Below are 24,481 nucleotides of genomic sequence, written 5' to 3'. Positions count from 1 at the left end.
TCATAAATATCCTTTTTTGGCATGTGTGTGTGTGTGTATGATAATAAATATGCATATACATACATACACCAGTAAAAATTTTGCTGTGAACGTAATGGAGAAATAATGGGAAAAATTAAATCTTAGAAAATAGTTAACGGCGTTAAATATATGATATAAATATGTATGCAAATAATTCCTGTGACAGACAGTATTTAATGTCTCTTTTAAAATATTTAATTATATTATACATTTGACGCAGTTAAATATTTCCTAATTTTTATTTTATTCTAGTATTTCTCCTTTATGTTCATTGCAAAATTTTTTCTGTGGTACAACATTTTAATTCTACGGCTGTTTCCTAGATGGCAGCACCAATTAGGAGCTAGGAATTCCGTATTTCAAAAATATCCATTCCAGTTTATATACAGTGGACAGAGGACAGTTCTGCAGTGGCTTCCAAAAGTGTTCGTACACTTATGATTTTCATTGAAATAGGGCTCTGTCCATTAATTAAAAGTAAACTTTCTGAATGAGATTTTAATAATAAGATCTATAATCTCTTCGTAACAAAATTACATGAACTATTTTTAAAATATAGCGAAACTTAATTTTTAAGAAATTAATAATCGAAAAATGACAAACATTTTATCTCACCAGAAGTCTTCGTACACTGAAATATTTTTGGATAAAATCAAAATTAGAATTATCGCTTGCCGCTTTTTTTTATTTTTGCATTGTGGTGGCATTTAAAAAAATCGTTTGCTTTAATTTTTTATTGTTTACTTCATAATATTTTATTTATTATTGAAAAATGGGTCTCAGTCCTAAAGAAATTACAAACAGCATTCTAAACTTGGTAATTTTTCACCATAGTAGTGGTAAATCAATTCGAAATAGCGCTAAATTAGTTAATTTTTCCCATTCTACAGTGCAGTATGTGATAAAACTCTTTAAAGAAGAAATTTGGATAAAAAACAAGGTAAGAAAAGATCGACCGAGAAAGTTAACTAAACGTGGCGAGAGATTTATTATTAGGAAATTTGTGAAAAACCCACATTTGAGTGATGTAAAAGTTTCTGCAGAATTTAATGCAAAGTTTTATACTTCAATTCCACCTGAAACTGTTCAACGAGTTCTCAGAGAAGCTGGATTACATGGGCGTTCTGCCCGTAAAACTTTTTTTTTTGTTAGTGAGAAAAACAGAAAGCTTAGGCTTTCATTCGCAAAATCAATGATAAATACACCAGAAACGTACTGGAATAATGTCCTATTTGCTGGCGAAAGCAAATTTAATATTTTTGGTTTTGATGGTCGAATAACTGTATGGAGAGGAAAAAAAATGAGAAACTTCATTCTAAGAACTTAGTTGGAACAGTTAAGCATGGCGGTGGAGGTGTTCTTGTGTGGGGAATGCTATGGCAGTATCAGGACTAGGTAATTTGGTATTTATTGATGGCATAATGAATCATTCTCTTTATTTAAATATTTTAAGAGACAATTTAAAATTATGAACCCAAAATTTGGGTATCGGAAACAACTTTATTTTTAATCATGATAATGATCCAAAGCATACGGCTCTTAGCGTTCGCCTATGGTGTCTCTATAATTGTCCACAGGTTTTGGAAACACCACATCAGTCTCCAGATCTACACCCCATAGAACACATTTAGAAAGAACTGGAGGTTAGTGTACGAAAACACGACATCAAAACGAAAAGCAAATTCAAAACAGGCGTGATAGAATAATGGATGAACACTGATACAGAAATTAAAAAAAAAAACTAGTAAAATCTATTAACAGACGTTTAAAAGCTGTTGTGGATGCTAAAAGATATCCTACTAAATATTAATTTAACGAAAAATGAAAATATATACTAATATGTCAAGATTTTTTTGAAGTGTACGAAGACTTTTGTGAGATATTTTATTCATGAGATATTCATTATTCTTTAATAATGGATTGCGTTATTCATGAGTTAAATTCTTTAATAATGGATTGCCTTATTCATGAGTTAAATTCTTTAATAATGGATTGCGTTATTCATGAGTTAAATTCTTTAATAATGGATTGCGTTAAAAGTTAAATTCTTTAATAATGGATTGCGTTATTCATGAGATATTCATTATTCTTTAATCATGGATTGCATTAAAAGTTAAATTCTTTAATAATGAATTGCGTTATTCATGAGATATTCATTATTCTTTAATAATGGATTGCGTTAAAAGTTAAATTCTTTAATGTTCGTCATTGTTTGAGTATTAATTTCTTAAAAATAAAGTTTCGCTATATTTTAAAAATATTTCATGTAATTTTGTTACGAATAGATTATAGATCTGATTATTAAAATCTCATTCAGCAAGTTTACTTTTAATTAATGGACAGAGCCCTATTCCAATGGAAATCATAAGTATACGAGTACTTTTGGGAACCACTGCAGTTTATATATGAAATCGGAATGGGGGAAAATAATATACCCCTTTGTTTTTATTGGCAGAAGCTGAAGTTTTGTTTAATGTTACATATTTATTAATAATAAAACTATTGTAGTACAATAATATGAAGTTTCTATGGCTTAATTTAATCTTTATGCTAGCATAATGTAATATTTATCTCATATTATACTAATCTAAAGCTTGTTCTAATCTCTCTTTTTTTGCATTTTTTAGGTAGTGGCATCTGAACCTGTAAATTTTGCTCAAAAACTGGCTGTGTGGGTAGAAAAGAAATGGAATCCTTGTGATCTTGTTGTGATTATATTCTTCTTAGTGGGTGTTTCTCTGAGACTGAATCCAGCTACCAAGGACTACGGAAGAGTTATCTATTGCCTAGACATTATGTACTGGTACATCCGGTCACTAGATTTCTTAAGCGTCAACAAATATCTTGGGCCGTATGTTACCATGATCGGTAAAATGGTAAGTCTTAGTCTGTTGTGGACTCAATGCTGAGTCAAAGTTAAATTATTCCATGATAATTCCAGAATCTATTAAGCGTATTTAATTCACAACACAATAATAAAAGAAGACATTAGGGTTACAATCATTAAAAATAACTTGTTTTTGTCTACATTCTTTCTTGTTGCCAATCTAGAGGAACTAAATGATAATGAACAACAATGAAGATAATATTAAACCTAGCTGCTACAAGACGAGAAAGTGTCTTTTCAGTATCGAAAGGTGTAACAAAAAGATTTGTTTTCATCATGCAATAAGACTTATAAGATTGTTAGTTCATTAAAGGTCACATGATGATTTCTAATGAACTTAAAAGTTTGGCTTAACACAAATTTTCTGCATGAATTTCCGTTTAGATATAATGGAGGAATCAAATAAAATAACTGGTTAAGTCAATTCCCTAATATGTGAAAATTCAACTTAGACAATAAATATTTTTTACTGTGTTTTCATTATGAAGATATGTAACATAGTATATCTTCTCCCCCCCCAAAAAATAAACAAATAGTGAAACACTATTTAACACAATGTTTTGAGTTTAAGAATGGATTGCCTTATTTGATTTTTAAATGATTTGCATTAGTGTTATTCATGAATTAAATTCTTTAATAATGGTTTTCATTATTCATGAGATATTCATTATTCTTTAATAATGGATTGCATTATTCATGAGATATTCATTATTCTTTAATAATGGATTGCATTATTCATGAGATATTCATTATTCTTTAATAATGGATTACATTAAAAGTTAAATTCTTTAATAATAGATTGCCTTATTCATGAGATATTCATTATTCTTTAATAATGGATTGCGTTATTCATGAGTTAAATTCTTTAATAATGGATTGCCTTATTCATGAGTTAAATTCTTTAATAATGGATTGCGTTATTCATGAGTTAAATTCTTTAATAATGGATTGCATTAAAAGTTAAATTCTTTAATAATGGATTGCGTTATTCATGAGATATTCATTATTCTTTAATCATGGATTGCATTAAAATTTAAATTCTTTAATAATGGATTGCGTTATTCATGAGATATTCATTATTCTTTAATAATGGATTGCGTTATACATGAGTTAAATTCTTTAATAATGGATTGCGTTATTGATGTGTTAAATTCTTTAATAATGGATTGCGTTATTCATGAATTAAATTCTTTAATAATGGATTGCATTAAAAGTTAAATTCTGTAATAATGGATTGCGTTATTCATGAGATATTCATTATTCTTTAATCATGGATTGCATTAAAATTTAAATTCTTTAATAATGGATTGCGTTATTCATGAGATATTCATTATTCTTTAATAATGGATTGCGTTAAAAGTTAAATTCTTTAATAATGGACTGCGTTATTCATGAGATTATTCTTTAATAATTGATTGCGTTATTCATGAGTTAAATTCTTTAATAATGGATTGCGTTATTTATGAGATATTCATTATTCTTTAATAATGGATTGCGTTAAAAGTTAAATTCTTTAATAATGGATTGCGTTATTCATGAGATAAATTTTTTAATAATAGATTGCATTATTTATGAGATATTCATTATTCTTTAATAATGGATTGCGTTATTCATGAGATATTCATTATTCTTTAATAGTGGATTGCGTTAAAAGTTAAATTCTTTAATAATGGATTGCGTTATTCATGAGATATTCATTATTCTTTAATAATGGATTGCGTTAAAAGTTAAATTCTTTAATAATGGATTGCGTTATTCATTATTCTTTAATAATGGATTGCGTTAAAAGTTAAATTCTTTAATAATGGATTGCGTTAATCATGAGATAATTGATTTTAACTTTTCATTCTGACAAAGTTGCCAGATTTCTGTTTTCCTAAATAGTGCTCACTTTTACAGGTTATCGATATGATTTATTTCGTGGTGCTGTTACTGGTAGTGTTGATGAGTTACGGCGTAGCCAGACAAGGTATATTAAACCCTGACGAAGAACCGTCTTGGGGCCTGGTGCAACACATATTTTTTATGCCTTACTTCATGCTTTACGGAGAAGTGTTCGCTGATCGGATAAATCGTAAGTTCATTTTATTTCTTCTGCTTCTTGAAATTTGTTACGTAAATAAAAAATGTTAAAAGAAGTAAAACTTTAAAATAAATTTTATCTGGAGCAATTTTAGAGAACTAATTTATACATATACCATGTTATGTAGAAGTGAGGGGGGGGCCACCTAATAATTTATACATATGGAAAAATCAGTGCAACCGCCCATGCAGTAAGCGTTTCTGAGGTTCTATATTTAACCATTTCCTCGAGTTCATGCACCCACCAGCGGCCGAGCGGTAAAGTCGCTGAACACTGGTAGTTCGGTCCGAGGTTCGAATCCCGCAAACGGGCTGGCTGCATGGGCGTTTTCGTGGTTTTCCCCATGTGTAACGTGTATACGAGTCAGTTTCCCTTAGAAAGTCCTCCACGAAGGCATCCCTCCTCTTAGGCAGATAGCTCTAGTGTGCTTTGTCATAATTAAATACACCAAACATGTCTTGGTTCTTGAACCACTCGTTCGTTGATCAACGCACAATATTATTATACAAACTGTTTTTGTATACGTATCTGTCAAAATTCAAATTTCGATTACGATTAATTTTAGAGATAAAAATAGAAACTGATATAAGACTTGAACAAAACTAATCTTCTCTATTCTGGTGTAATTTCATTGGATAAATATACTCTTACGAATTTTGTACACAGATAGATAATTTTAATGAAATTGTATGTGTAATCCTTGTATTTTTCTGTGTAATGTAACATGAAAAGATGAGAGAAATGATGCTGCGTCGGAAAGATAAGAATAGAGGGGTAAGTTTATGCAACACTGAGTATCTTGCTAATTTGGCGAGAAATGGCCCAAACTTGGGGACCATTTAGCGACTTTTGGGTCCGTTCTCTGTGTTACCGTACTAGGTATTGTAATTGAATAACTGTAATTGATTTCATGTGTAACTATAACCGTATTCGGTCCTCGTATGTCTTCCAGTAATTTCGAGAAGCAGAAAGTATTAGAAATATCTGGGCGGCTGGGTAAAAACTATATAACAGCGGAAAGGATATCAGTTCCTCAGTTGTTGTTGCGAGTTGCTATTTCAGCGTGAGTTCGGAGTACTGAGGATATCTCCGGCTTCGCTTTCTCTTTAGTTGCGCTTTGCATTGCCTTGTGTTTAAAATTCTCAGTAATTTGAAGTGTAACTCCTGATTGTACTCTGTGACACTGTAAACACCTGTACGAGTACTTCTTGGAAAGTTCCAGAACTCGAAAGGACTCTTTTGATAACATAAATTTTGTCAACCAATCATCGGACCTGCGTGCATTCATTCTGTTACGAACACGTACGCACGCAACAATACAAACCCATTTTAGTAACTATTAGAATAGCAAGAACAATTTTAGTAACTATTAGAATAGCAAGAACAATTTTAGTAACTATTATTATAGCAAGAACAATTTTAGTAACTATTCGAATAGCAAGAACAATTTTAGTAACTATTAGCATAGCATGAACAATTTTAGTAACTATTAGCATAGCAAGAACAATTTTAGTAACTATTAGAATAACAAGAACAATTTTAGTAACGATTAGAATAGCAAAACCAATTTTAGTAACTATTAGAATAGCAAGAATTAGTAACGATTAGAATAGCAAGAACAATTTTAGTAACTATTAGAATAGCAAGACCAATTTTAGTAACTATTAGCATAGCAAGAAAAATTTTAGTAACTATTAGAATAGCAAGAACAATTTTAGTAACTATTAGCATAGCAAGAACAATTTTAGTAACTATTAGAATAGCAGGAACAATTTTAGTAACTATTAGAATAGCAGGAACAATTTTAGTAACTATTAGAATAGCAAGAACAATTTTAGTAACTATTAGAATAACAAGAACAATTTTAGTAACTATTAGAATAGCAAGAACAATTTTAGTAACTATTAGAATAGCAAGAACAATTTTAGTAACTATTAGCATAGCAAGAACAATTTTAGTAACTATTAGAATAGCAAGAACAATTTTAGTAACTATTAGCATAGCAAGAACAATTTTAGTAACTATTAGAATAGCAAGAATTAGTAACGATTAGAATAGCAAGAGCAATTTTAGTAACTATTAGCATAGCAAGACCAATTTTAGTAACTATTAGCATTGCAAGAACAATTTTAGTAACTATTAGAATGGCAAGAATTAGTAACGATTAGAATAGCATGAACAATTTTAGTAACTATTAGAATAGCAAGAATTAGTAACGATTAGAATAGCAAGACCAATTTTAGTAACTATTAGAATAGCAAGACCAACTTTAGTAACTATTAGAATAGCAAGAACAATTTTAGTAACTATTAGAATAGCCAGAGCAATTTTAGTAACACAGTGGCCCAAACAGGAAATACAGTGACCAAAACAGGAAAACATTAAACAATTATCGAATAAAACTCTTAACCATTCTTGGAAGGGCTGAATCAGAATTATATCATTAATTAAATCTGAGAGATTTTGGCAAATACAGGAGGTTTGAACGAAATCCGAGTTTACCAATTGACGAAATTTTCTTTTAATTTAAACAGGATAAAAATTTTTAAATGGTTAAGGCACTCTAATGAACGATAGAAGAGTTATTTAATTTTCTTCTACCGTAAACTTCGTCTTGATCTCAATCGCAAAATGGTTTCATTGACATTTCTTAATTTGAAATTCATTTCAAAGTAGTTATCCGTTTAACATGCCTGTTTATTAACAGTTAACATGCTTTTATATTATGAGTTACATAACTGACTTTTGTCGTGTAGCGATAATTCCATGATGATCTGACTCCAAATAATGACACTTGGTTAAGCAATTACGTTCTTTTATTGAAGATGAGCAGCTGTTCCTTGTACAAAAGCACCGCCCACTTGGCGATGGAAATATAAAGGGAACAGGATGAAAAGCAGTTCAGTCACTTGGGACACCGGCATCATGGAAGTTCCTCAGCGGAAATATACCACTACAAAATCAGTACCCGTTTTTAAAATTTGCTCTGTGCCAATACAGCAATGATATTAACATAATTTCTATGACATATCATGAGTGGTTTCAGTCACCTGATATTATCAGAGAGCTGGATCATGCGGTAATAAATGCTCATTGCGTAAAGTTGAAAGTTTATTGACTCTAAAACGTTATTTACAGCATTTCAAGGCTAATAAACCAGGGAATCAAATAATGTAGAGAAAAGAAAAGAAATTTCGTCGGCTGTCAAGAAAGATGATAATAATTAAACAGGTTATGTTGCACGAAATCTATAAAAATTTCAATGCGGATCGAGTACGGAAGCATTTCGAAAACAGCTGTATCTTCGTCATATCCCTGAATGTGATAACAAAAACGCAACGGTATGCATTCTGTGTCACTGTTTACGGGTTGATTCGAACCACAGCGAGAAATATATGTCCAATTTTATTTTTAAGCAAAGATTGGGTGTTCTGGTGACTTAAGATTCCAGCTGTGTCGCGCTGTTCTTTCCTCGATGAAATTCACTCTGGTGCTGTTACTGGTAGTGGGTAATAACTACCAGTAACAATTGTGTTACTGTTTGAATTGGAGGATGACCCGGTCCTCCTTGCCAATGAAGACCTAATGACCAATATAGGTCGTCTCAACTGTTACTGGTACTGTTGTTCCTGGTACTGCACAAGCTGTTACTGGTACTGTTTCATGCAGCCACAGACCATTCTTTCTACGAGGTTATTGTACAACCTGAAAGTGGCTGAATGTGTGTATGTGTTTAAGGCGTATGAATGTCATTTGTGTCCAACCCTTTAATTCGTTTGAAGCAAGCGCTGACAGATTCTTGCAGATTCATATCATCCCTTTACAACACTTGCTTACGGACCATCCTATAAAACCAGTGAGGTTTTTATCCAAGGTGGCAGGAACGTCCATGGATACAACTTAACCGGGGAGGAGACTGACAACAGTTTCGGGATTTTGGAATGGTCTAGAAAGCTTACACTTGTCATCTCATAGATAAAATTGACGTTCTTGAAAGAAACATAACATTTACATTCTTGGAAGAAACTTGAATGCTGCCCATTATCTTCAAGTCACTTGATCCTTTCGTAGCATGCTGGTGCACCTGTATTTTACACAGCAAGCGTCATTTTACTAAACTAATACTCCTTTTCGTTAGACAATGTGATCCCCTTATAATATGATGAACATGGACTTGCAGTTATTATGTATGGCCAGGGCAAGAGAGGTGAAGTCTTCACCTATGCGCAGCAATGCGCGGCAAATAATAATAATTCGCAACAATGCTGCCAATAATGTGTGCGCAGCAAATGTGTGTGTCATCAGACAATTGTGATTACCCTGTCATTTGATGAACATGAACTTGCACTTATGATGTATGGCCAGGGCAAGAGAGGTGAAGTCTTCACGTATGCGCAGCAGTGCGCGGCAAATAATAATAATTCGCAGCAATGCTGCCAATAATGCGCAGCAAATGTGTGTGTCATCAGACAATTGTCATCACCCTATAATTTGATGAACATGACTTGCAGTTATTGTAGCCAAGCCAAGAGAGGTGAAGTCTTCACCTGTATTACCTTGGCCATAATAACTGCAAGTTTTAAATCCTGTTTAACATTTAAATAGACTCTTTAGAGCGATCTGAGATATAACTCTGCCAAAATATAAAAGCGAACTACCCCAGTTTCTCTGGAAAAGAGCAATATAAAACTCCTCCTTCTAAATTCCTGACACTAGTAGACCCTTCCCCAGGAAGAATCAGCTTAAAATAGATGCCCATAAGGGATCATTGTAATATAAATGTGCAAATGTTTTTATTTACCTTTCTAACACATCATGTTTTTCTCGTAGGGTTATTATTTACGCGCAGTTTTGTACTAAGGGCTTTGATTTTTCTTGTAGCATCATGTGGTGACAAAATTGGGCAAACTCCATGTCGTCCTGGAATGTGGATCAACCCAGCAATTATGGCTATTTACTTATTAATAGCGAATATACTTTTAGTCAATTTGCTAATAGCGGTATTCAAGTAAGTAGATATTTTTTATTCTTTTCTCTTAGCGTACGACATTTTAAATTTGAATATGAAAAATACAAAAAGAGCTAGACTATGTATACATGAGCATAATATTGAGTCGAATTGGATGAAAAATGCCATCTTATTATTTTATTCAAGCTGTGTATGAATCTTAAGCATAAAAATATTTTCAAATACTATTTTGTTATGACTATATAAACACTTTGTAATTTCGATTTCTGACAAACGAATGAGTTTCTTACATAACATTTTTTCAAGTCTGATTTTCTTAAAATGCCCCCCTCCCCTCCATGAAGAAATTCTTCTGAATAAAGACAGCCCACGAGTGCTTTGTTTTATTAAATAACCGTACTTAATTCCGAAATGGAGTTAAAATTCTAGCTTACTTTCAGTTGTGGGTGTTAACCCTTTATGACACATATGTCTCACTGAAAGTTTAAAAATTACTTTTGGATTAAAAGGTACTTTGAGTCTCCTGAATGTTGGGGATCATCTTCCAACAGTTGGAAAAATCAAGACACATTTTTTTTTCATTTGTTTTTTCTCTTGCTGTATTTCCAGTTGTGAATTTATTACTATCACTGTTACTCTTGGGTTTCAACATCTCCTATTTCATACTAAACAAAATTTCTGCGAGAAAGTTTTTCTCCAAACATTTTGTTTAATTTCGGAGATACAAATGCAACTTTTCCCCGGATTGTGTCGTTTTCTTAGCTGCTGTATTATTTTCCATTGATAATTTTAATTACTTTTCTAGCAATATCTTCTTTGAAGTGAATAACATGTCCCAAGAAGTCTGGAAGAGCCAGCGATTTAAAGTTGTTATGGAGTACGAACAAAAACCTTTACTTCCACCGCCTCTCATAGTTTTCTCTCACATTCATCTACTCATCAAGTACTTCTTAACACGATGCCAAGGCAAGGAGGATTCTTTCGACCACGGCTTAAGTAAGTGATATGGAATAATACATTGTGTATTAATTTTTTTTTTATCAAAAAAAATTAAATGGATCTTACCAATCTCATTTACATCCATTACATTTTGTAAAGTGCTGGCAGTTGTTCAAGTTTCTTCTAATTCTTGGTGTAACTCAAAAATTTGTGTAACGTTTCGCAAAATAGAAGATATGTTTAGTAGCACCTTGTGTTTTCATGGTTAAATAGTTATTAAAAGTTAAAACAAAGGTATTTTATTATATTTTATTGTGTTATATGTTTTGTAAAGACTTTACTTTGTTCTAACCCATTATTTTTATATAAAGAAACTTTCCTCTCCCTTCTGATTTCAGTATCCTGCCAGAATGAAAATTTAATGATGTATAGTACAAAGTCCGTAATCCAAACGTCCGTTATCCGGAATGATCTATAATCCGGACTTCAAAGCCACAAACTTACGCATGCGCTTTTAATGCGCGCGTCCGCTACGCATGCCGGTAAAGCATTTACCCATGCGCACTTCCGATAGTGAAGAAAGTGAGAGAGAGGTATTTCGATTGACAAGTTAGTCGGTATTCTCGACACAGCAATTGCAGGACTTGAACAGTGGAACTTTGTAACAAGGAATTATGTCTGTTTATAGAATTAAAGAGAAAGTATTAGCACAAAAAACGAAACAACTTAAATTGAAAGGAATGTTTAATAAAGTAAACAAATAAATATTAAGCTTTTTTTTTTTTTTTTTTGTAAATTTGATACCCTTTAAATCATAATTGCTCTTTATTTCATAAATTACGGTTTCATATTTTTAATCTATAATCCGGATAAACCCCTAATTCGGAATCGCCGAAGTCCTGACGAGTCCGGATTACGGACTTTGTACTGTATGTGCAAATTTAAGTGAACTGGAAACAGTACTTAAGCAGTAGTGTTAAGAGTTCGCGGTAGGAGAGTTCCAAATTGATGCCGCATGTTTGAAGTAGCTCAGTAAGTGAACCGTTAGTGCTAGCCACATTCTTTAGATTATATTGATATTCTAGGCTTCAGCTTTGCTGTTAAAGAAGGAGCCAGTCGTGTAGCTGATCTTTACCTTATTGTGATTGTACATCCTATTATCTGTTCAAGTTTTACTTAGCCATAAGTAGAGGTTCAGTTATGAGTAGGTGTGTTTTTGTTTAGTTTAGTTTAAAAAAAAAAAAGGTTATTATAACCTTCTTCTGCAGTCATCTGTTCTTTCAAGACCTAGATATTTCTTAGATTATTATCTTTATCAACAATCTTCGATTGATAACAACAATTATTGACATTTCCAAAAGCTCATTTTCAGAAATTTAAACATCTCTATTGGATGGCTTAGAACAAATGCCTTATGTTATATCTTTCTTAACCTTTTCTGGCACGCTACCTTTTTAAAGTTGAAGTTTTGATTAAAAAAAAAAAAAAAAAAAAAAGTAGGCAGTCTAATTAGGCCTAGAAGAGTACACAAGTAAAACTTTGTGAAGATAGGACTAAATCGTTTTAATTATGTGGGTGTGCCCAAGTGGCACACTGATTGAATAGAGCTTCGAAAAGAGTGCTGAACCGAGCATTGTTGTCAATGAACTGACCGACGATATGCGGGAAAACAAAGAATACAGACTCTCAGTTGTCCTAGATGATTGGTGAGCCCACTCTGGGCACACCTAGGGTTCGCCGTTTGATTTTAGGCAAGATTTCGAGGTAAAAATTTAAAACTAATATAAAATAAGGAGATTATCATACAGTCAAAACAATAACATAGAAATTTCTTTTCAGGCAATTCCTTTTATACCCTAAAAAAAATCTGGAAGATTTCTTTGAAAAATGAGGGTCTTAAAAAACTAAACATGGCTAAAATATGTGTGCTGGTTTGTGCTAAGCTGCCATCTGCTATAAATTAAGAAGGTTCAGAGAAACCTATAGTAACTTATAAATCCTTTTCATTCACTTTTTCTGAGCGTACAGAAGGAAATTTTTAGGTGTGTCCAGACAGGACACACTGTGCCGCAAAGGGTTAAATAATTTTGTACATAATTAAGCAAACATAATGTTTGCTTTCGAATTTTTTTTTTTTTTTTTTTTTTTTTTTTTTTTTCTTGGCGAGAAGAATGAATAACGAATTTGACACATATTATGAAATTTCAGGATTTAATTACCATTTTTAAACGCATTTGTGAAACTGATGAGTACTTATAATGAAATTGTAAATACAGAAAATATCGTGGCTAAGTGGTGATTGTTTTTATGATATATACGTAGTAATTTTTTAGATATATTTCATGATTTTCTGTTTTGCTTGTAGAGCTTTTTTTATCCGAAAATGACGTTCAGACGATTTACGATTTTGAAGAAGAATGTGTTGAAGGATATTTCAGGGAAAAAGAAATGCAGCTAAATATGTCTACAGAGGAACAAGTTCGATTTACCACGGAAAGGTAGTAAAATTCACACATTTTATACATTTGAACTTGGTTGTGCTCTTTCTTTCTACAGTACAGCACTTTTATCACATGGTTTACTTAACAGTATCCATTCATATAGTATATTTTCTTTTTCCATATCGTGGTCATAATACTTATTATTTACTTTTGTTTTGAAATTAAAAATATAATTCCCACTATTTGTTTCTTCAATGGCTTCATCAGAAAGTTTCTCATGACAGTTTTTTAAACTAACAACTTCCTTTTTCATCATCTACCGGTAAATTATCTATTGTTAAATCTCCATATTTTTACTTCCTTGTACGAAGTAAAAAGGAAGTATTGCAATCGCGAAAAGTTTCAGGCAGTATATTTCAACGAAAATATCCATTTTGACCGTTATCGAATGCAATTTAACGATGTTTTTGCGTGATATCTGCACATAAGGACAGAATAAAAGACTCTTTTCCTCCAAAAAAATTATAAAATTGCTTTAAAATGAATTCTGAAGAGAATTTTTCCTGGCGTCTGTACTAACGTATGTACGTATCTCGCATAACTCAAAAACGAGTAGCCTCAGAACGTTAAAATTTTGTATATAGGACTGCTATAACATCTAGATGTGCACCTCGTATTTTGGTTGCAATTGGCTGCACCAAACGTATATAAATATATTTATATACATATCCACTCTATTATCCGGCTCAGTGATCTCAGTTTCTTTACTCTTATATGTTTGTAAATTGTACATTTTTTGCTTTAAAAATGATTGAATTATGTTGTTCTTAACTTCCGGTTAAGGTTTTTATGCCTTTAGTAAATCTTCAAGCAATATTTTTGCAATTATCAACAATTTAAAACCTGCTTAAGTGAAATTAAGTTTTAAATATCATGGCGGACATATTTGTTTACATTTGAAATAGCAGAATATTAGATTTGTTGTTGTTGGGAAGCTTAGAAAGACTAAGCTTCCCAACAACAAAGAAAACACCTTCATTTATTATTGAGAATTAAATCCTGCTTAATCATTTCTGGAATTTTTTCGTGGAAATAAGTGTTTAAGATTTACTTCGTAATTTTTAATACAGATATTTTGAGTTTTTATGTATTTTTGCCTTGTCGCGAAGTGAGAACTGAATTATTTTAATGAAAAATATTAAATCGTCTGCGAAAAACTGTTTCTTTATTGTTTTGTTTGCTTAATTTCTTTTATATATTGTTCTAGATATATTAGAGTATTTGAATAGAACATGTGGCAACGATTACATAATTCTTCAAATGATATAAATTTTGTGCATTCTGAGTGAGTTATAATATCAACGAAATATAACGCTGTTTATTGAACCTAGCGCCAGAGTGTCGCTATGGTAAACAAATAGAGTGAATTCTAAAGAGTGCATTTATTCTATTGTGGTTTATGCGCTATCTACAAAGCAGATTTAATTCAATCCAATAAGTTTAAATGAAATGCAATAAAAAATGCATATAGTTTAATATTCCGTACAAGGAACTCATGTGTTGTACACATCATATTTTTATAAAACGTGTTTCAAATATATCAGTTTATATTTTCCTGGATTTAACTCGCTCAGTTTAAGAGTTTCGGTGTAAGAATTCAAGCTCTTGAATTCTTCCATTATTTATGGGACATTATCTAACGACAAAATTTTTAGAATGGCTGTCGTGTGAATTCCATCCAAAATAAATCGTCTGTCATCTGTACGTGGCAGTAATTTTTTATTCGCTTGAACCATGTTTTATGCGTGGTACAAGCATGTATAAAAATGTGAAGTCAGTGTAAATCATGTTTTTGTCAGTAAATGTGTAATATAAGTCATGTTTTATACATCTAGTTAAATTCATGATCAATGCTCATTGTTATTTAACAGTCTTTATAGTCTTCAAATGCAATATTGTTTTTAAAGACACATTTTTGACGCCTTTTGATTGCTTAGTTATAACTTCAGTTTTATAGATATGTATTTTCTTTTTCAATCCAAAGAATTCTTCCCTAATTATGCCATCATTTTCATCTTTCATTTTTTTAAAACCCTCTTATTTACTTGTATATTTATTCGTATTTACTTTGGATAATCAGATGGATCAGAATAACTAATTATCTTTCATATCTGCATAAAAATCATTAGTTTTATTAAAATGCAGAACTATCTGTACCCATATACAGTAGCATAATATCTGAATATTTATGTTTCGTAATATTATAATGAGTCATATGCTAGCTCTTTTAATAAATCTAATATTTTCATCCAACACAGATTTGTTTATTAAAGGTGACTGAATTTTTATTCAAATGAACAGCAGCTAAGCTTCTGTCAAACAGAATGATTAATTTTTTAACTTTTTCTTTTTACAACATAATCTCGCGTCAATTATCTTCCTAATTGTTTTCCATTGTTTCTCTAAACAACTTTTCATCAGTCTTTTTCAAAATTATTATTCAAAATCTTTTTCAAAATGATTAGCAGCTTTGATTCTCATTTCTGCATTCACATCTATGTATTTGTTTAACTAAGGGGATGGTTTAAATTCCAGAAGTCTATGAATTATAAACCCATTTTCAAATACTGTTTGAAATTTCTATAATGAATTTTATCTGTATTTTATCATATAAAGTTGTTAGTAAATTTAACTTGTCTAGAGCCATCTGGAACTCTGTTTTCAGGAGCTAAAGGCACATCTGAATGTTTATCTTGTAGTTCTTTTAAATATTTCAAATCGACTTTTAATATTATTATAATTTATATGTCTATCATAAGAAAAGCTCTCGCCAGATAGTCTGCAGTGTCTGTTGCCATAGAAATGAGTCTTGACCCATTTTCCGTAGGGGTGTCTTGAAGATTTACTTTTCAATTTACCATCTTGGCGCATTTAAAAATGAATCGGCAACCCTTGGTTCGTACCTAGTTGAAATATATTAGCCCTGTTGCTATAGCGACCCCCCCCAGATACTGGCGGGAGCTGTTCTTCTCCCAGATAGATGGTACCTGAACCATTCGTTTTATTCAGTCAGTCATCACTGTTGCTCCATTTAAATCTCATGGCCATCCACATAAATTACTGGCATCTGGATAAAATAAGTAGATGGTTTACTTTTATTGTCTTTTTATATATTTATTATTTGCTTTTCCATATCTATTGCAAGGTGGGGCTATCAATTCCCTCTTTTCTTTTTCTAACATTGAAATCATGTCGTAATCACTCATTTATTCTGTTCTTGTTTTATACCTCTGGATGTCCCGAGATGCAATTTCTTTATTAGCTTTATTGACAGTTTGCCAATATAATATCTGAACTTCCAGTAGTGGAAATGTTGATCCCGTAGTTTTACTGTTCAATTTTCTTAATTATTGTTTTATTAAATCGCTGTGCGTGAAATTAATTTTAGCAGGTTATGGTCCCAGTGATTAAGAGAAGACTTTTATAAAAACGTATGTAGTTATTTGCAATCGGCCTTTTAAATTAAATTCGAATGAACTTTCATTTTTCGTTCGTTCTTTATAACGATTGTGCAGTAATGGCGACTGCGAATATAAATCGTATATGCGTCGATAATCTGAATGAGAGATGATAGAATTATTATACTCAGGAATTCGAACAAATTTTTGCTGATTAAGGAGGATTTATGGGATTTTATTACCACAAAACCTCCATCTCCAGTAATTGCAAAGTGGCTTTTGAAAGATAGAAAAGCTAAAGCAAATATAGAACTTTTATCGGAAGATAATCAAATAGGACATATTCGAAAGTGTGCACCTGCGAAGGAGACATAGAAATGGTATTTCAAAGCGGTTGTATACCTTTGTACCATTATACTACCTAATTTAGATTCTGATGAGGCTAATAGAAGAAACAGAAAGAATAGGAAAGAATAACATAAAAAGAATGTATTAATTTTTTAAAAAATTGCAACTTATTATACACATGTTTCATTCTTGTGATGAAGGAAATAGTTGGCGTCTTTTTGGATAGTACCATTTCTTGCAGAACAAAATACTATAGTATACACTATTAAATTCATTTTATTAATATTAAGTACTTCGTATATTTGTTTTTGTTCGATGAAAGTACGAAAAATAAAATGTTATTTTTTAAATTAGTTATGTAAGCAATTAAATCTTTAGCATTTAATTTATTAACAATTAAATCTTTATAACATCTGCACATTTAATTTATATTATTTTTGTTATTATTCAGTTACACCTCCGTTGTAAGATCGAAATAAACCTACCTTCCACGTTATGCTAAGGCGTTTGGTACCGTGATAGTTAGACTTATGAGCAGAAGCCTAGTTTTTAAAATCCTAGTATATGGTATGGCTTTGGCGCGATTTTTAAAATTGTCGTCGACCTATCAGATATACCGCGTTAACTGCTCATCATAATGTCGCCAAAAGTCGCCATGTGTTCATTATACTAGGATTAAACCACCTAATTTAAAAGAACAACTTTTGAGTATGTTCTTAAGTTTATAGGAATAATCCAGATCATTAAAGTTAGTAAAAGTATATTTTGTTTCTTTGAGTAGGCGTTGCTTTCCTTTCGAAAGTTTAATAAATACTTTTTTAAGTTATATATTAAATTCATTTTATGTACAACTTGCATCATTGCCCATTTTTTAAGGGTTGAGACGATGTCGCAAAGAATAGAAGATATTAATCATCGTGAGAAAGAGTCAACGGCCTGCATCAAAACCCTCGATTTCCGGCTTACTAAATTAGAAGATTTAGCTGAGCAAACCGCGGCTTCCCTTGCAGTCATTCACCGTTACATAGTCACATCGATGGCCGAGCCAGGATCCGGAAAAGGACCGTCTTGTCACTCCCACAGGTAAAGAGACATGAAATGTTTTGTTTTATTTAAAAAAAAACTTGTCTTATGTTGTCTGTGACTATTTGTTTCTGGAAAGCTATATCGTAAATTATCATCGTTTGCATATTTGAGCTGTCTTGTCTCCATGATTGAGAGTGTACGACAAGATTTTGGACATTCCATGCACCCTTAGGCTGCGTTCAGACGGCGACGTAAAGGGCATAGAGGCATAGTCATAAGAGCATAAAATACGGAAGTTCCATTCACACCTGCGAGAAAGGGGTGTAAGCCGTGGCCAATGAGAGAAGCTAAATTTACGTATGCGTGGATGTATCTACAACTTTCCCGCGCTGTTCTCCTGCTCGATTGATTTCCCGCGTTCGCTCTGCTTGTTTTGTGACACCGAAATCTTCTGCAGTGCACCCTTCTTCCATCATGCACTATCGTCTTCGTCCAGCATTTGTTTGCACTGCCCCCAGCAGTCGTCTTGAGCACAATATGTATTTATAAATGTTTTTTTTTTGTTCAAGTTATTTCCGTCAGCGGAGCTACCTGGCCGATATGCTAACTACCCAGTGGACCGGCTGCCTCGCTGTCGGTGGAAAGAAAGAAAGCTTCGCTGTGATTGGTCAACGGTTATCCCAAGCTCCGCGTAAAGTTGAAATCTTCGAACCCTATGCCACGAGCCCTAAACTAGATTTTGTGACGTAGTACACACTGGTTGCCTTGGCAACGGAGCTCGGCTTTAACCACTTATGTTCTTTACGCCCTCGTCTGAACGTAGATTTAGACTTAACACTACGTGCCCAACTCAGCTGCTGAGCCAGGGATTCAACCCATGCCCTTGCACCCTGGAGAGCACTGGTGCCACCGCCCCTTGGCGGCACTGGTCGTCAATTTGCTACCTACCAGTCACACGGGCTGCCCGTCGCTCAAGGACATTCATTACCCAGAAAATTCCGGGCTCCACCTCCAGGCAGAACTCAGGACGTCACCCCGACTACTACAGCTTTAGTACGTACCAGACCCACTGGCTGACCAATAAGAGATCTTTTCGGGTCCTTTAGAACTAGTAGGTTCGTTATTTATATACCCCCCGAGGCCGAGATTGCCTAGATACAGATTTTAGCCAGTCGCTTCGCAGAATTCTTTACGTCCACCCCGGGGAAGGATTGACATGTGTAAGGTAACGTTCGTTACGTAATATGATTTAAAGAATATCTGGATAGGATACTTGTTTCTTGTGTTAGTAAAAAGCAAAATGTGTGCTACAATTGTACACGGTAAGGAGGTGCATTGTTTTAATGTATGATGTCTCATTTCTCAGTTTAACAGAAAACCAATCAGTTTCATAAAATTTCACACAGTGAATCGTATGACTCGAACCTAACATACTTCACAATGTTGGCTCTCTGCGGTCCAAAACTGGTCACCCTTCCTACGTATACGTATGGGCTGTCTTTTACCTAGATTCTATAAATAGCACTGACAATCTCGTGCAATAAAATATTAGTTTTATACAGTCCGGAACATTAGGTTTCAATCTTTTTTGCTCCATGAACCCCTTTCACCATTGCTAGACGACCATCCCCTCTATTCCAAAACGTCTAAAATATATACATATTTGTTTCAATTTAGATTATTTTTAATGTGTTATATAAATTTTTAAAAAAGCATAGAAAATGATGTTGATAAATACCAAAACTCGAATAAAAGTATTTTTTTTTATATATTCATAAAATAAAATTTAATACTTAACAGGTAAATAAAATCCTGAACATTGTCCTCTCCCTCAAACTACTAAATTCCCCCTCGGGGCAATCCTCCTTCATGGTTGAAAACCCTTGGTCTAAAAGATTCAGCTTCTATTTCGGATTTCGGAAAGTCCCTTTTGCAAATTATTTCACATCTGGTGAAATGTTCTTGTAGCTGAATGGGGTACAATTTTAACAGTATACGGAACATTAATAGTATACAATTTTAACTTAACTTGACTTTTATAATACAAAATTTTAATAGTATACTTTAATAGAAACTTCAATAATATACAATTTTAATAGTATACGGAAGTATATACAGGGTGTATCCGGACAGCGTTGACAAAGTTTTAGGAGAAATAGATTACACCTAGGCGATGGGATTTTCGACGCATGGTCGGAAACGCTTTTCCGGCTCTGTAGAGACGACACAAAAAGCAAAAAAGGAAGGCCACAAACAGTGAGACAAAACATGTTTTATTATGTTTAGTACTGCAGAAATCTACAAATAAGAACAAAAGCAAACAACGATCGTCATTAAAGAAGTTGTTCGAAATTTCGACCCAGGACCATGATGCAGGCCTCACACCTCCATATGGAAGATGTACATCACGAATGGAAGATGCATGACGCAAGGTTCCTGCATCACGGTCCGGGTCGTAATTTCGAACACATTCTTTGGTGATGATCGTTGTCTCTTTAATGTTGTTTTTATTTCGTATTTGTTGTACTCCGAATAATAAACATGTTTTCGAACCACGTACGTGTCCGACCTTTCTTGAGTTTTGTGACGTCATCTCCGCGCCAGGAAAGCGTTTCCGACCGTGCATTCCTATGTGATTTCCCATCGTCTAGGTTTACTCCATCTCTCCTGAAAATTTGTCAGCGCTGTATTGATACACCTTTTAGAATTAACCGATTTAATCTGCAGGAAAATAAATTATGTAATAGTTGTCAGGTTGATGGTGATGCTAGGCATTTCGTGGTTCATTGTAGTTTTTTAACAGCTCCTATTAGACAGATTTTTAACATTACTGATTTAAATATAAGTGTCATTCATTTTAAAGTTTTTAAATCCTATTCTATTGCTCTAATGAAGTTTATCAATGAAAATAGGGCGGTAGTAGGAATCTTCTGTTAAAATTTAATTTTGTATTTATATGGGTTTTAGATATCTGTGGTGTTTGTTCTATGTTGTGAATTTCTGTTTATCGATTTTTTTTGTTTGTTTGTTGGTCTGTAATTTTGTGTTAGATGGGCTTATTTATTTTTGATTTAGTATTTTTGTTTGTTGTTTGGGGGCGGCTGGGTTACTGGCTGCCCTCGTTTGTGGAGATATGGGGCCCCCTTCTTTTGAGCTATGGGAACACTCGTGTCCAGGTGGGCTGAAGGGAGCCTCCAATTCTTACACCTTATAGAATACTGGATCTTATAATCTTATGGCAATTATTAGAACCTCTTGTCCTGCGTTACGTAACCCACTCTTTTACTATTCTCTTAACTGTGCATTTGCAAAACTGCAATGAAATTACAATCATCTGACAAATATGATGAGCCACTGCAAAGAGTATCATACAAATTTATCCTTGCTTTGAAACATCGCAAGAGGAACAGCAGGGAAAACTGAACATTTATCTTTCTTTATTCTTTCCTGTGATATAAACTTTCAGAAAATTTTAACAGAAGATTTGTGACTGAAGTGAAACAGTTTCAACAATAATTATTAACTCAGCACCTTAGACATCATTGGGAATGTAATAGCAAAACTGAGAAATGAATTGTTAGTCAAACACCTACATTTTTAAACCATTTGAATATTTGCTGGGATTGAAATGCATGAATGGCTATTTATCGACAAATATGTAAATACGAAATATTTTTCCCAAGCCTAAAATAAGTCTCCCTTCATTAGACTTTTTAAAATATTTTAATACTAAATTCAAATGAACCAATTTCTTCAATTTTTGTGAATTTGAAATGTTTGCGAATTCAAAGAGCACTATTGTATTTATGGGACAAAAAAAGTTGTGTTGATATAATTAATTGTAATTTATATTTGATATATTAAAGAATCCATATCAACACTAAAACTTACTTTTAAATAATTTAGTTTGTAAAATGAACACCAAGTTGAATTCCTATTATGCGAGGCTTGCACCAATTTTTAACCATTTTATTAAAAGAAAGGGTGAATCTTTACATTACGGTAACTTGGCGATTCTTTGGCGACCAACCCTGCTACAGCAACCTGTTAGTTTTTTTTTTTTTTTTTTTGGACGCCATTTTGTTTTCATGAAGTAAAGGCTTTTTTTTTTTTTTTTTTTTTTTTTTTTTTTTTTTTTTTTTTTTGACTCAGCATTTTTTCCAACAATCTGCTAGCTGAATTACGCTTATACTAGAACTTTTATGGAACAAAAATGCTTAATCATGACGAAGATTAGGTGCGAAATTGGGAGAAAGTGTAGAATCGCCCACTGCTTGCCGCGTTTTTAAGAATTGCATATACACGATATCCATGTACACGTCGACCTATTTTCACTTAAAAAAAATCCCAGAATTGCACAAAAATGGCATTGCACACACTCTTGACTTTATCTATGTACACATCGACCTATTTTCACTTAAAAAGTCAAAGAAAATTGACAAGAATCCGATTCTTCTTACTCTTGTATAAAGCGCCAAACAAATAAGTGGGCGATTCTGCACTTTTGCAGCGAAATTGTTTCTAAGTGCTTATTAGCTAAAATCCCGATTGGAATTTTCCGGAAAATATCACATGACATGCCTCATGATCTCTCATTTCTCTGAGACAAAATAATCTGTGATTCGGCCTGTGTACTTCTCAGATTATTACTAAAGTCCTAGCTAGTAACCTTTATCGCCTTACCAAAATGTCACCAAACTACCTGTTACCATATTCTAAAGATTAAGCAAAGAAAGCACCAAATTGTTTAACTTTGTTTTGGGAGTACTGTGTTGAACTGAATCTTTCTATTTCTGTATGATTTATAATTTTTCGAAATTAAGTCTGTCATATCAAAAGAAATTGTTCCGCAGTATTAAATGTGATTATTTTTATTTAAAAAAGTTCAAAAAGTCTTTTGGTCTCATTTCATTCATACAACCAATTCACACTATTCCATTTGATTAAGTCCTATACGTCATTTTAATTTTTAATGCAATAAAATTATTAATTCTGAATTTTTAATCTTAGACTTGCGACACTATCTGTAATGATATAATTTTACATACTAATGTGGTTTATAGGAAACTGCAGAAATTATTAAAACTATAATGAATCTGTTCACCCCCCTTGTCATTGTATTGGATATTTCCATAAAATATTTCGAGTTGGAGATTTCTGAAGTATGTTCTTTGAAGCACCGAGAATTTAAGTGATTTTTCTAATTATTTTCCCAAACTCTCCGTCTAAATAATCATTAACTTATTTTTTTCCCTTCCCTCCTCTTATAGGATGACTTCTATATGCGATGAATCAGAGCCATCTGGTGACGAAGATGACGATGAGCGAACGCAAAGGTACGCGCCCCTCAGGAGTAATGGAGCACCAAAAATAATAGAACCTACCAACGAAGCGTTGGTATTGGACGAGGGAGCAAGCACTTCGAAGGTAATAAAAAATAGAACAACTTAAAAAAAAAAAAAAAAAATTATTTATCCTGGTTCCAAATATGTGCAGTTTGAAACGAATATTTTTTTTATTAATCGCATAAATTTTTAAAGACATCTATCCAGGGCTTACATTACTGGAGCGCCAGTACTTGCCAGTCATTGAAGAAAATCATAATTCCAGCCAGAGCCCCAAATAAGATGATTTCCCAAATTTTAATTTATTTATATTTATCATTAATTTATCGAAATCTATTTTTATATTTTCATCAATATTTATGATCTTATTTATCTAATTTTGCTTATTTTTTCTGATGGCCTTTCAATGGGATCTGGCACTTCTAATTTTAGAAAGTAAACCCATAACGTATGTATATATAATGAAATTTTCATTAAAAAAGAATCAAAGTAAAATACGAAAGTAAATGAAAAATCCACAAACTAGGACAAACTGGTAATTCTGCAGATTATAATACGTAAAAATCAGAAGGGAAAAAAAATCCTTGTTTAGTTAAGAGCAGAAGAAATAAAATTAATGACCATAAACAATGCTTGACTATGGAAAAATTATTGGTATTAGGATTTAATAATTAGCCAGATTTTGATAAATATGAGATGCTAGAATAATATTAATTTAATATTAAAATACTGCATCATTTTCCCCTTTTCTCATCATTTCCTAAGGAATCAGAAATCCGTCATTTTTCCCTTTTCATATTTAAATTTCCTAGTGCTGCCATCTATCCATGATAAAAGGTAATAATGAAGTAAAGGTATGAGATAAGAATAAAATACTAAAATTAATGCAAAAACGCAAACTAGAACAAACTGGTAATTTTACAGATTGTAGTACGTAAGAAACAGAAGGAAAAAAATCCTTGTT

General features: G+C 32.6%; 1 protein-coding gene across 1 annotated transcript in view; it reads left to right on the top strand.

The window, feature by feature from the left end:
* Nucleotides 1-24,481, top strand: part of Trpm (transient receptor potential cation channel, subfamily M) — a 1,045,900-nt gene that overhangs the window by 1,009,654 nt on the left and 11,765 nt on the right. Inside the window, exons 20-26 of the mRNA XM_085816215.1 lie at nt 2,649-2,897; nt 4,808-4,982; nt 9,873-9,999; nt 10,766-10,956; nt 13,265-13,397; nt 18,023-18,229; nt 23,443-23,599. Of these exons, the coding sequence (XP_085672341.1) occupies nt 2,649-2,897; nt 4,808-4,982; nt 9,873-9,999; nt 10,766-10,956; nt 13,265-13,397; nt 18,023-18,229; nt 23,443-23,599 (1,239 nt within the window). The remainder of the gene's footprint in view (nt 1-2,648; nt 2,898-4,807; nt 4,983-9,872; nt 10,000-10,765; nt 10,957-13,264; nt 13,398-18,022; nt 18,230-23,442; nt 23,600-24,481) is intronic.

The sequence above is a fragment of the Stegodyphus dumicola genome, chromosome 4 (assembly GCF_044657685.1).
Source record: "Stegodyphus dumicola isolate Sdum_Otavi_A_Nest chromosome 4, ASM4465768v1".
Lineage (NCBI taxonomy): Eukaryota > Metazoa > Arthropoda > Arachnida > Araneae > Eresidae > Stegodyphus > Stegodyphus dumicola.
The sequence above is the reverse complement of the archived record's forward strand: the minus strand, read 5'-3'. Positions and strand labels throughout refer to the sequence as shown.